Source organism: Mus caroli, chromosome 14, assembly GCF_900094665.2.
Source record: "Mus caroli chromosome 14, CAROLI_EIJ_v1.1, whole genome shotgun sequence".
Classification (NCBI taxonomy): Eukaryota; Metazoa; Chordata; class Mammalia; order Rodentia; family Muridae; genus Mus; species Mus caroli.
In genome coordinates this window covers 46,979,119-46,990,512 of record NC_034583.1, presented here as the reverse complement: position 1 = coordinate 46,990,512, position 11,394 = coordinate 46,979,119, and the positions used below count along the sequence as shown (strand labels likewise).

At 50.6% G+C, this 11,394-nt stretch overlaps 1 protein-coding gene across 8 annotated transcripts; it reads right to left on the bottom strand.

The window, feature by feature from the left end:
* Nucleotides 1-1,040: 1,040 nt before the first annotated feature.
* Dcaf11 (DDB1 and CUL4 associated factor 11) lies at nucleotides 1,041-11,091 on the bottom strand. Of its 8 annotated transcripts, none has more exons than XM_021181317.2 (16): nucleotides 10,972-11,091; nucleotides 10,466-10,633; nucleotides 9,650-10,017; nucleotides 8,051-8,178; nucleotides 7,564-7,691; nucleotides 7,280-7,344; nucleotides 6,912-7,012; nucleotides 6,549-6,695; nucleotides 6,280-6,334; nucleotides 5,902-5,970; nucleotides 5,517-5,574; nucleotides 5,236-5,421; nucleotides 4,100-4,253; nucleotides 3,721-3,873; nucleotides 1,976-2,082; nucleotides 1,041-1,877 (listed from the first exon to the last, which is right to left on the bottom strand). In XM_021181317.2, the coding sequence occupies exons 3-16, from the start codon at nucleotides 9,802-9,804 to the stop codon at nucleotides 1,734-1,736; spliced, it is 1,650 nt and encodes a 549-aa protein (XP_021036976.1). In that variant the 5' UTR covers nucleotides 9,805-10,017; nucleotides 10,466-10,633; nucleotides 10,972-11,091; the 3' UTR covers nucleotides 1,041-1,733. The 8 variants fall into 8 exon arrangements, with proteins under 8 accessions (XP_021036976.1, XP_021036979.1, XP_021036977.1 ...); XM_021181320.2 differs by having other exon boundaries at nucleotides 9,650-9,882; XM_021181318.2 differs by lacking the exon at nucleotides 10,466-10,633.
* Between the last annotated feature and the right edge of the window lie 303 nt (nucleotides 11,092-11,394).

Below are 11,394 nucleotides of genomic sequence, written 5' to 3'. Positions count from 1 at the left end.
TCAGAAATCCGCCTGCCTCTGCCTCCTGAGTGCTGGGATTAAAGGCGTGCGCCACCACGCCTGGCTGTTGGGATTCTTTTATAACACTTGTGTGTGTCTATGGGCGAACAGGGGACAACTTCTGAAAGTCAGTCCCTCCTTCTACCATGTGAGCTCTGGGCATTGAGATCAACTATGAGTATTGTGGCAGGCATCTTCACTGGGTGAGGGGCTGTGAGTGGACTTGGCTGGTGTTGTTGCAGTGCTGTGCATTTGTGGGTCACCCTCTCTGCATACTGGAACAGCTCCAGAGCAGGGCATGGAGGTGATAAGCAGTGCTTGTCATCTACTACATGATGCAGTTTCTGGGCTGGAGAGGAAAGCCTGTTACTCGCCTTACTACGTATTGTGGATCTTTCAAATATTTAGTTACTTATTTAATGTACACAAGTACACTGTTGATCTCTTCAGAAACCATAGAAGAGGGCATCGGATCCCCATTACAGATGGTTGTGAGCCACCTTGTGGTTGCTGGAAATTGAACTTAGGACCTCTGTAAGAGCAGTCAGTGCTCTTAACTGTTGAGCCATCTCTCCAGCCCCTGTAGATTTTTTTTTTTTTTCTGAGTCATCAAAGTATGTTCTCTTATAAAGTAGCACACTCTCTGTTGGAACTTTTTTTTTTTTTCCGAGACAGGGTTTCTCTGTGTAGCCCTGGCTGTCCTGGAACTCACTCTGTAGACCAGACTGGCCTCAAACTCAGAAATCCGCCTGCCTCTGCCTCCCGAGTGCTGGGATTAAAGGCGTGCACCGCCACGCCCGGCCCCTCTGCTGGAACTTGTATTTTCTGGCCTTTCTGAGATGGGCTCTCAGGTAACCGGTCGGTTGAGCCTCACACTGATGACGGTGCTGAGGATGACCTTCAGCTGAGGACCCTTTCATCCTTAGTTCCAAGCAAGAAGATTACAGCACGCACAGCCTCAGCCAGTTTAGACCTGCTTCCCTGAAGTGAGAAGACAACAGACCCCACATAGAAGAAAGGGAAAGTGACACAGGCACAGAGCCAGTTTCCCACAGACAGTTTATTGGGAGAGCCACAGCCAGTGAGAAGGTGAAAGAAGTCCTGCTTTATCCTTTTGTTGAAGCTGCTGGCCACCAGCAATGATAGGATCCAACGGCGAGTAGGGCCACATCTGAGACCCATACCTCTCAGACCAGTCTCTTCACTTCAAAGTCCAAGCATGAGAGCAGACATAGTTCTCACCCCAGGAGGGTGCTGAGGCAAACACCTCCCTGCCCATCCTGTCCACCCTCGAAGACCTCAGAAAGAAAGGTCTCAGTATACTTGGCCCTGATGGCCACCAATCTAACTCTCAGTGTGAAGACCTGGGCAAAGTGTACTGCTAATGGGTCCATTCAGACCTCAAGTGTCTACACTATGAGCCAATATCTAACATCAGAACATGATTAAACACACTCAAGACTCTTGTAGCCAGAAGCTGCACCCCAGGTAATGGATGCCCTGCCAAACTCTGGCTAGAGATCGAAATCCAAGCAGACTGGGTATGAATGCACGAGGAAACCACTTGGCCCAGTTTGGGGGTGGTCAGTCCAGGCTCAGCCTGGGCCCAGACCCTGGGTTTCTGTTTCTCACCCAGTGTCAGCATTTCCTCCACATACTCCCCAGAAGGGGGAAGGGAGGAGGAGGCAGAGAATATGCTGAGAATTCACCCTACACAGAACTGGAGGTCAGATCTACTGAGGTGAGGAAAAGGCCACAGATGGGCAGGGCACTGGAGTAGGGCCACTGGAACAGACTCTGTTCATGTCAGACTCTGGCATGTCATCCTGGAAGTACTCAGCTTGGCGGTACTGCCACAGACGTAGGTTCCCATCCCACTGCAGAGCAGAAAGTGGCACGCAGTCAGGGGGATGCCCCTCCCGGTCCCAGCTCTAGACACATGCCGTCCTCCCACCTCCAACCCCTGCAACCTCACCGAACTGCTGACGATCTTTTCTTCAAAGGGATGCCAACTGACATCACGCACACAGGCCTTGTGATTGGTCAGCTTCTTAACAATGTGGCCGCTTAAGAGGTCATATACTGTGCAGGAAAAAAGCCAGAGTAGACAGGGCTGCTGGAGGAACTTCCAACTGCCCCTCAGTTCCCACGGCAGTGCCACTGACTTGCTTCTCAGGCAGCATCCTACTTGCCCATGGGAGCAAAGGCCACCGCAGAAGATGGTGCTCTGCCTGCTTCCTTCTCTTACTCCTGTCCCCATCTTGGGTGGACAGTATGAACGGAAATGTGGGTATCCCTGGCCCTTAGCTACAATCCCAAGGACTACTGTGACGAAAATGCATGGTGACAATCTCAACACTAGGGAGGTGAAAGCAGGAGAATCAGGAGTTCAAGGCCAGCCCTCAGTATATAGTTCCAAGACCAGCCTGGGTTACATTGTTCCAGTCTCAAATAAAATGAAAAACAGAAATGCACTGGCTTTAAAACTTGTACCAATGTCAGGCCTGATTCATGCCTTTAATCCCAGCACTCAGGAATTAGAGGCAGGTTAATCTCTTAGGCCAGCCTGGTCTACATAGTAAATTCCAGGACAGCCAGGACTACACAGAGAAACCCTGTCTCATAAAAATAAGATAAACACTTTTACCAAGGCATGGAAGGCACCAACAGCCTGGGAAGATGAGAGCACTTGTTCATTGTCTGGCAGGTACCCCTCTGTTTTTCCAACTTGAGTCAGTGTGCACTCTGAGTATATGCACGTATATATGGAAACCATAGGTCAATGGGAACTATCTTTGATCACTTTCTATTGAGAATGAGTCTTCCTTATTTGTTTTGTTTTACTTTGTTTTATTTTTTTTTTTCAAGACAGGGGAGACAGGGTCTTACTATGTAGCCCTGGCTGTCCTGGAACTTCCTCTGTAGACAAGGTTGGCCTCTGAGATCTACCAGCCTCTACCTCCCAAGTGCTGCAATTAAAGGTGTGTGACCACTGCCCAGCTGAGAAAGTCTCAATGAGACTGGCAGCTTGCTGATTTGGCTAGACTGGCTGGCCTACAAGTCCCAGGACCCTCCTGCATCTGCTCCCACCCGGGCCCTGGGGATCTGCTGCATCACCATGCGTGGGGTCTGGGGACCTGAGCTCAGATCTCAGGCTTGCCCTGCAAGTGCTTTATGCCTGACCTGTCTCCTTAGCCTGTTTCTTCCTCGTGCTTTCCTCCTGCTTCAGAGCCTCTATGAAGTCTACTGCGAATGCTGTCTTTTATTCTAGAGGCAGGGCCTTGCTTTATAGTCTTATCTGGCCCAAATTCACAATGTAGTTCAGGCTGGCCTTGAACTCATGGCAACCCTTCACCTCCTAATGCGGAATCACAGGCATGAGTTCCTGTGCCCAGCAACTCAATGCTGCCCTTTGTCACCTGCTTGCCTCTGTGACCTTTCCCTTTTGTCACCTCCCACCTTTCACCTGTGATCCTTTCCCTGGACTGAATAAACACAGAATTAATTATGCTTTTGGTAATCTATTAACTAGAATTCTATATTCCCTTTCTTAATTAAAAGTGCTCACAAACGCTTCCTAGTTCCTTGTTTAAGCCTTCCCTGCTCCAAGCTAAATAAAATTTCATTTGCAGTTGTTATCCAAGTGCTCACTGTGTTATAGATGGAATGCCAGAGAAACATGCCTGCCCCTCTTAAGGCCTGTCCTCACAAAATCCTTACCAACCACTTTGCCAGTAGAGCAGCCACTGTAGATGAACTGCTGGCCGGTGCTGTGGGCTGGGGAGAATCGGCATCGGATCAGAGTGTGAAGCACTCCATGGCCTCTGTAGGTCATCAAGGAGCTGTCACCTGGGAGCTTCAACTTCTTCCAGGCTGGGCAAGGATACATGATGTTGGAGGTGAGCCTTAGATGAGTGAATGTCTGAATTGTCCTGTGCCACTAACTCTTAATGGAGATCACCAAAGACAACTGCTATCCAACTGTACCCGGCTGACTTTCCCCTGTGAGAAAAGTCACCAACATGGCCCTGCTGAGTTGACAATGCCAATGATACTACCAACTCTCCATCTCGGGCCTTAGCTTCACTCTGACCCTTACCGATCTTGGGCACCTGCTGCCAGCGATAGTCCCAGTTTTGCTGTGTGGCAGCCAGTCGTGATGCTTCCATGCCTTCTCGGCTGGAAAAGCGCCTGATATCCCAAAGCTTAATGGTCTGATCTTTGGAGTTGGAGATGAGGTACCGGGCATCACCCTATGAATGAAGAATGGAGAGATGCCCGAGAGCTTGTCAGGCTTCCTGCCTGCCAGTGTAGTTCCTCTGCTCTGGGGTCTTGATTCATCCAGATGAGTTCACCTTTGACGCTCTGCTTTAGATCTCCTTATAGCCAGGCTTTTGCCCAGAGAGTTAGGCTGGAACCCCTGCCCATCCCCTCTACAAGCTGGGAAACCCCATCTGCCCTCCTTTCACTGACCCTGCCTGCTCAGAGAAAAGTCCCTGCCCTCCTGGACAAACTCTGGGCTGACATGTCATGATTCCTAGTCTCTGTGTTTCCAGCAACCCACCCAAGAGTGCCTGTCCAGGGACTCAGGTTTGGACAGGATCCCATTTCCTAGCTGAAACATCATCACTGTTCACCTAAACTCTACAAAACCCCCTTGCTTCAGCCTGGATGTGTGACTTCACTGACCTCCACATGTGAGATTGGTGAACCCACCCAAGAACTGCCTAATAAACCTGCCTTTATCCTACTTTTAATCTGGTCTAATCTGGCCTACATCTGTGTCACCGAGGGAGAAAAAATGCCTAACACAGAGTACCAGATGTGTTCCTCATTGTAACTTGGACGAAATTGTTTTCTACTTTCTTTTGTGATTTCTTTTATGTTTATGGATGTTCTGCCTACATTGGATCTCCTGGAACTGGAGTTACAGATGGTTGTAAGCTGCTGTGTGTGCTGGGAACTGAATCTGAGTCCTCTGGAAGAACAGTAGTGCTCTTAACCACTGAGTCATCTCTCTGCCCCATCCTGTATATGTAAAGCCCTGCCTTGGTCCTTGCAGACTGATGGGTACAGAAGACACTTGTGTTTCTTGGCTTAAACACTTCTCCTAAATTCCAGGTCCTGCACACTCTAAGAAGGAACTTTTGAGTCTCCATACCAGTCCACTGTCTCCCCCTCCTGGACAGCTGGTACCTTAAGAGCCTGGCTATGCAGTCTTGTTTGTTTGCTTACCTTGCTGTCAATAAAGGTGATGCCATCCTGGTGTCCGGCCAGTGCACCCACAGGCTTGGGATCATCCTCCCTCATGGTTCGTCGATCCCACACTTTGCAGATGGCATCGTCTCCCCCAGAGAACAGGATTTGGGAGCTTATGTCAGCAAAGGCCACTGCATTCACATCGTCCTCATGAGACTCGATCTAGAGGAGCAGGAAGCTGAGGGTTTTAGGATTTCTCAAGTCTTAAAAATAGGTCAACGACCAGGAGGAGAAGGCTCTTGTCTCACAAACAATACCTGAAGAGTACGCCTGTTTTGTTCTCGGTCAAAGACATATAGGCAGCCATCATTGGCTCTGTAAGAAATGAGATAAGAGGGTCATAGAGTCAAGACTATTGCTCTGTGTTCTCAGTAGAGTCCTGCTGAGGAACTCAACTAAGGGGTGAGCTCTTGTGTTCTTTCACATATGGAGGAGCAGCAGCTTAGCTTTCAAGGAGGCCTGAGACCTGCCACCTCATGCAGGGAACTGGCGAGCAGAGTGAAGCAACTCCTAATTGACCTTGGAGAAGGCAAGTTGTTTTCCATAGTTGGTAGTGTAGTAGTCGTCTGTGTAACAGCAGAAACTACCTCTGGCAGAACTCTTACCTCACTAATCAAGGTAGACATTTCCCACAATGCTCACCCTCCTAGTACTTCTCGTCCATCTGAGGAGACGGCGATGGAGAAGACAGCAAAGCGACGTTCATCTGGCCTAAAGGGAGCAAAGGAGGAAGGAGCTAGGCTAAGTGGATGCCCTTTCACTTTTTGTCAATCTACCACGCATGTGACAAAGACTATAAAGAAGGGGACACAGAAGCCCACCACCCCATGCTAGCATGCAGATCACCTCTGAGAAGCCAGAAGTAACCCTGTAAACTAGAGCTCACAGGATGGGCAGTGCTCTCAGGAAGCCACACAGAGAAATTGGCAAGCAGTGGACTTGTGCATCTAGGTGGGAGCTCCTGTGCAAGAGGCACTCCTGGAGAAGTCTCTGATAAGTATGACAAGAAAAAGCCAATACCTTAAATCCAGGGCAGTATGTGTGTCTCCTTCCCCATAGATGTTGCAGATATGAACTAAGAGAAGAGAAACAAGAATTCTTCAGGATTGCGGGAAAGAGAATGGAAGTAAAACTAAGGAGGGAGAAGGCAAATGGCAGGGATGCCAGAGCAGCTGGGGAGTGATTTTCTGGACACAGCATGCTAGCTTATCTCAGAAGAGAAGAACACACAGGGGCTGGGTTCTGAGGTCCAAAGCTGAAGACACTGCAGAGGTCTGGTCCACACTCACTGTAATCAGACCAGCTGGAGTACAGGAAGTGGTTTCCATCAGGAGTGAAGGCCACGTCCAGGACACTCCAGCCTACATCCCGAGCCTTGATGCTTTTGAACTTGTGGAAGCGGCCATACCGACAGTCGTACAGTCGGATTGTCTGATCTGCAGAGAGGGTATCAGGCAAAATTATGGACCATTTTCTTTGTAGTCGTCTCCATCAGACCTCTTTGGTTTGATGTTTCTGAGGTCTCCCTCAGTACACCATCTCAAGGCTAAGCGTCTTTAAGCCAGGTTTTGAGATTCCTGGGTCTGAGGCTTTCTAGTCTAGTTGAAAGTATATTTTAGGTTAAGGCAGCTAATAAGACTGGAGTCTAGTACCTTGGCAAGCAGACATGAAGATTTGACCATCTTTGCTGTAGATGCCGCAGAAAGCTTTCTGAGAGTAGGTATCAGTGAAGCTTAGATCATTGGGCAAGAAGCTAGAGAAGGGGAGAGAGAGGGAGGCCAGGGAGTGCTGAGTGAGAGGAACTCAGCAGAATAGAATGCAGCATATCCTTTGGCCTTGTATATAATCCCCTTGTCTGTTCTGTCACCCTTTATACTTCCCTAGTTTGATGACTCTCGCAGCTCCAGCCCCCTTCAAACTAGTCTTGGTATTCTGAGAAACCTTTAACTTGCACCCTTCCAAGTATAGGAGACAAGGTCTAGCTGGCCCCTAGAGTCTCTCCATCAAACCCCGTACTCACTGAGACATCACTCGAGACTGTTCTCCAAGGGAGAAGCTTCCCCGGTGGCAGAGGCCCCGTTCTCTCTAAATGGAAGGGATTGGGGAATATTGCTAGCACAATTGGAGAGCCGCTGTAACCACACCCAGCCCCCTCCTCCGAGGGCAGACAGCCCACAGCAGGGGTGCAGGCTGCTAAGACACTCAAGGTTTCCTTGGAAGCTTACTTCCTTTTTTTCAGGGGCTGGCAGAACTACTGGCCTCAACAAGTCTGCTGCCAGGCTGACTGGAGGCAGAAGAGCCTACCTGGTGTAACATCCGAGGAAAACTCTGCTGCTGCGCAGTCCTCCGAAGTCCCAGCTGTCCCGTGGCCAATCCCACCTGTGTCTTGATCTCATTGTATTCCAGCTCCCCGGTGTCGGGGGTCGCATCCACTGGGAGTACCAAAAAAGTTTCGTTCTAGGGCTTCCAGCCCAGACACGAGATAGTAAAACTGGGCCCACTCGATGTGGTTGGCTCCAAGGATTCCCACATCTCCTGAATTCTCTCCTTTCCATTTAACCTCCTAAGTTTCAGAAGACTGACTCACTTCAATGGTAAAAAGAGCTAGTGAACATCTTCCAACATTAAGATTCGATTGTCAGTTATGCATAGCTTTCATCCTAGCACCTGGGAGGCAGAAGGCGGCAGATCTGGTTTACATTGAGATTTCTAGAACTGCTAGGGATACAGAAAGACCCTGTCTTAGAAACAAAACACAAAGCCAAAAACCTTAGATGGCCTCTCCTCTTACCGGGTGGGTTGTATCGATCTCCAAGGCGACCATCCCAGGCACTGTCATGCTCTTCCTCTGAGTCCGAGAGGGCCTGGATGAGCTGTAAATTTGCTGCACCTCTTCCTTGCACCAGTCTCACTTGGCCTCTGCGGAGAGATCCCCATTATAAAGGAGGGATCCCTTCTCCCATCTAACCAATGGCTATCTGGCTGGAGTCAATGGCTATCTGGCTCGTAGTCAGTTGGTTCTCCTTTTGAAATTGGATTTTAAGTCTCCTACAAGTCATAATAGGGCCAGGCAGTGGTGGCGCACGCCTTTGATCCCAGCGCTTGGGAGGCAGGGGCAGGTGGATCTCTGTGAGTTCAAGGCCAGCCAGGTCTACAGAGTGAGTTCCAGGAGCAGCCAGGGCTACATAGAGAAACCCTGACTCAAAAATAAAACAAACAAACCAACCAACCCCAAACACACAAAAAAGACACAGCAGGAAACCAGCTTGAACTCTTAAGAGTAAGAGCACAGAGTTCTAACAGGTTATGAAGACTGACCTACTAAATTGATTTCTCTCAGGGCTAAATATAATGTTCCCCCAGGGCTAAGGACTGAACCCAGGGGCTCAGTGCATGCTGGGTAAGCTTTTACCACAAAGCTATATCCTGAATTCAAGAGCTAAGAATTAGGAGAACACTTCCACTTTTCCTTCTATACTCCAACAAAGGCACCTTAAGTGAGAGAAGGTATATTCTGGCTCATGGCTCAAGGGCAGAGTCTGTCATGGCGGGGCCATCAAAGTAGCAGGGCCAGGAACAAGTGGTAACACAGCACTCATAATCAGGAAGAAGGCGGGATGAATGGTTGGGTTTAGCTAGCTTTCTCCTTTTTATACAGTCTAGGACCCACATCCATGGAATGGCGCCACCCACGCTCAGTGTGGGTCTTCCTGCTCCAATGAACCCAATCGCCATAATCCCTTCCAGGCCTGCCCAGAGAGGCTAAATAATCCATCTCGCCCAGGTGTGCCATGTCCCCCAGGTGGTTTCAGACTCTGTCCAGCTGACAACAACAACCCTCACAGCCGTCGGTGTAGGAACGCAACACAGAACACAGGGTCTGCAGGGACACTAGGTTCATCTTTTCCCAAGGAATCATAGGCAAGCAAACAAAACGTTCTTAGTTCCTGGTGGTCACCCCCTTGAGGGCATTCTTTTCTTAAGAGCAGGGCTAGCAAGGCCGATGTAAACTTGTTTTTCAAGTAAATCCACATGGCTTCATCTCACATGGCAAGTGACTTAGCACCCCCTTCCCGACTCTCTTCACATCTCCCCTTCCTCCATAATCCCTCTCCCTTCTCTTGTTTTATTTTCTTGGAAAACTGATGACATTTGTGTTGTCACAGCTGAAAAGGCTTCCCCTGAGGAGCTCCTCAACTATGAGAGTTGTAAGAACCATTTTGGGTAGGGAGCCGTGCAGAGAGTATGGACATCCAGTAGGGAAAGGTCGTTCTGTTCAAACACAACCATTGTCCTGGGACAACGCCATTCCCTATCCTCTGCACTTTTCCTGCCTGAAGTTGAGGTCAAGATATTGTGACACTTAGTGTCACAGCAGAGGGTAAGTTACCTGCGGAGGAGATAGGCCAGTACCTGGGCCAGATCCACATCTTCATCCTCTTCTTCCTCTTCCTCACTACGACGCAGGCCAGTCCCTCTTCGGGACAAGCCCTCAGAGGGTTCTAAGGACCCGGATCCGGCGCTGCTGCTGTTCCGAGATCCCATCTTCTGGTTACAGCATCCTTATGTCCTGCGCAGGGGCTGCTCCTGTCTCCAACTTGGGTTTGGTGAAAGCAAAGCCTGCTGTAGAAATACCAGGGTTTCCAGAAACGGGGCAGAAGCTATCTTTAGTGGGGTGACCCCTCCAGGAGACTGAGATTTCCTTCTCTTTAGCTATGACAGCTCCCAGGGTATCGGGAACATAAACCTTTCTCAATCCTGTGAAGCAAAGAAAGCCATATGAAACCTAGGGTGCAACCCTACCGTACTAATCAGAGACCACGAAGAGGAATTTCCCATTTTCCTAACCAAACTCACCTATCAAAGTCCCCGGCCCGGGATGGCTGAATCCCAGATAACCCCTCCGATTGACCAATCAAAACCTCTTGCGGAAGAACGCATTTCACTAGCTTATCTCACACAACCAACCAGAGGCGTTAGAACTCGACTCCCCCCCACACCTCCCTCTACCGACCAATCAGAGCAATTTCTTGAGCGGGCCGGCAGCACCAACAGCCAATGAGGTTAGAAGTCAGCCTAACACCCCCTCCAGTTTAGCTTCACGCCCACGTGGTGCGCCGGGGGTGTGTACAACAGGGGGAGGGAAAATGGAGAAGCACCTCCCCCCGGCGTCTGGCGGTTACCGCCCCCACGCGAGACCACCCACCAGCCAGGAGCTGTCGCAGGACCCGCAGGGGCGAGGCTCTGTTTACAGCGACTATCGCTGCGGCGCCGGCTAACAGCTCCTCAGTCGCGAGCCTCGTCCGTCACGCTTCTGGCTGCCAGGCCTGCTGACGTCACTCGACGCTCCAAGCAGTCCCGCCCCCTCGACCCTCTGATTGGACAGATGAGACCGGTGATTGATAGGTGGGCTGGAGAACTTGCTCAACCCAAGAGGGGCGTTTAGTCGTAGCGGACTGGAATTGGCTGCGACCTGCATTAGGCGTAGCGGAACTAGACGTCAAGTCTGCGAGGTGGTCCCTTAAGGTCGCTTGGCCTCGAGTGGTTTGTTTGTTTTTTTTTTTTTTACTGCGTGCCCAATCGCTCCTATTCCCTCAGCTCCCAGTCACCCCAGTTCAACCGTTTCCCCCTGGCTGTAGCGCTAGCGGCCTGTCGAAAGCAGTCCTCACTGGTGGGACCTGGGCCTCTCCACCCTGCTGTGCACACGCTTACCAGCGGGGGTCTTGTCAGACGACCCCTGGCTTCCTTTCTTGGTCTTTGCAGACGCTCCCTAAGTGCCGCGGCCGTCCCCGAAGCCTTTCCGGTTGCCTTAGTGCGCACGCGCCCCTTGGGTCTGGGCTTTGCCGACAGTCCCTAGGCTTCAGTCGCTCGCCACCTCCCGTTGGTTTATGAGTAACTAGGGTGAGTCCAAGGCCAGCCCTACCTTGTCTGGGATGGTTTCCTAGGCCGGGGCTGAGAGGCGGGCGATGTCGGCCTTGGCCCAGAGGTGGGCCATCGCGAGGACACCTCAGCTCCCGGGGCGAGCATGTGACAGGTCCTGTGTCAGGTCTCCTAGTCTCTAGGCCGGAGACCCCAACATTTTCTCCCGATCCACGCTAACGATGGTTGACCTGCTCATAGGTTGTCACTGCCTTA

Bases quoted from the DNA above. Each gene is read 5' to 3' on its own strand.
- Dcaf11 (XM_021181317.2), bottom strand. From the start codon at position 9,804: ATGGGATCTCGGAACAGCAGCAGCGCCGGATCCGGGTCCTTAGAACCC. The intron at 6,335-6,548 runs GTGAGTGTGGAC...CTCTTCTCTTAG, and splicing joins CTCCAGCTGGTCTGATTACA to TTCATATCTGCAACATCTAT. The intron at 5,971-6,279 runs GTATTGGCTTTT...TGCTCCCTTTAG, and splicing joins CATACTGCCCTGGATTTAAG to GCCAGATGAACGTCGCTTTG.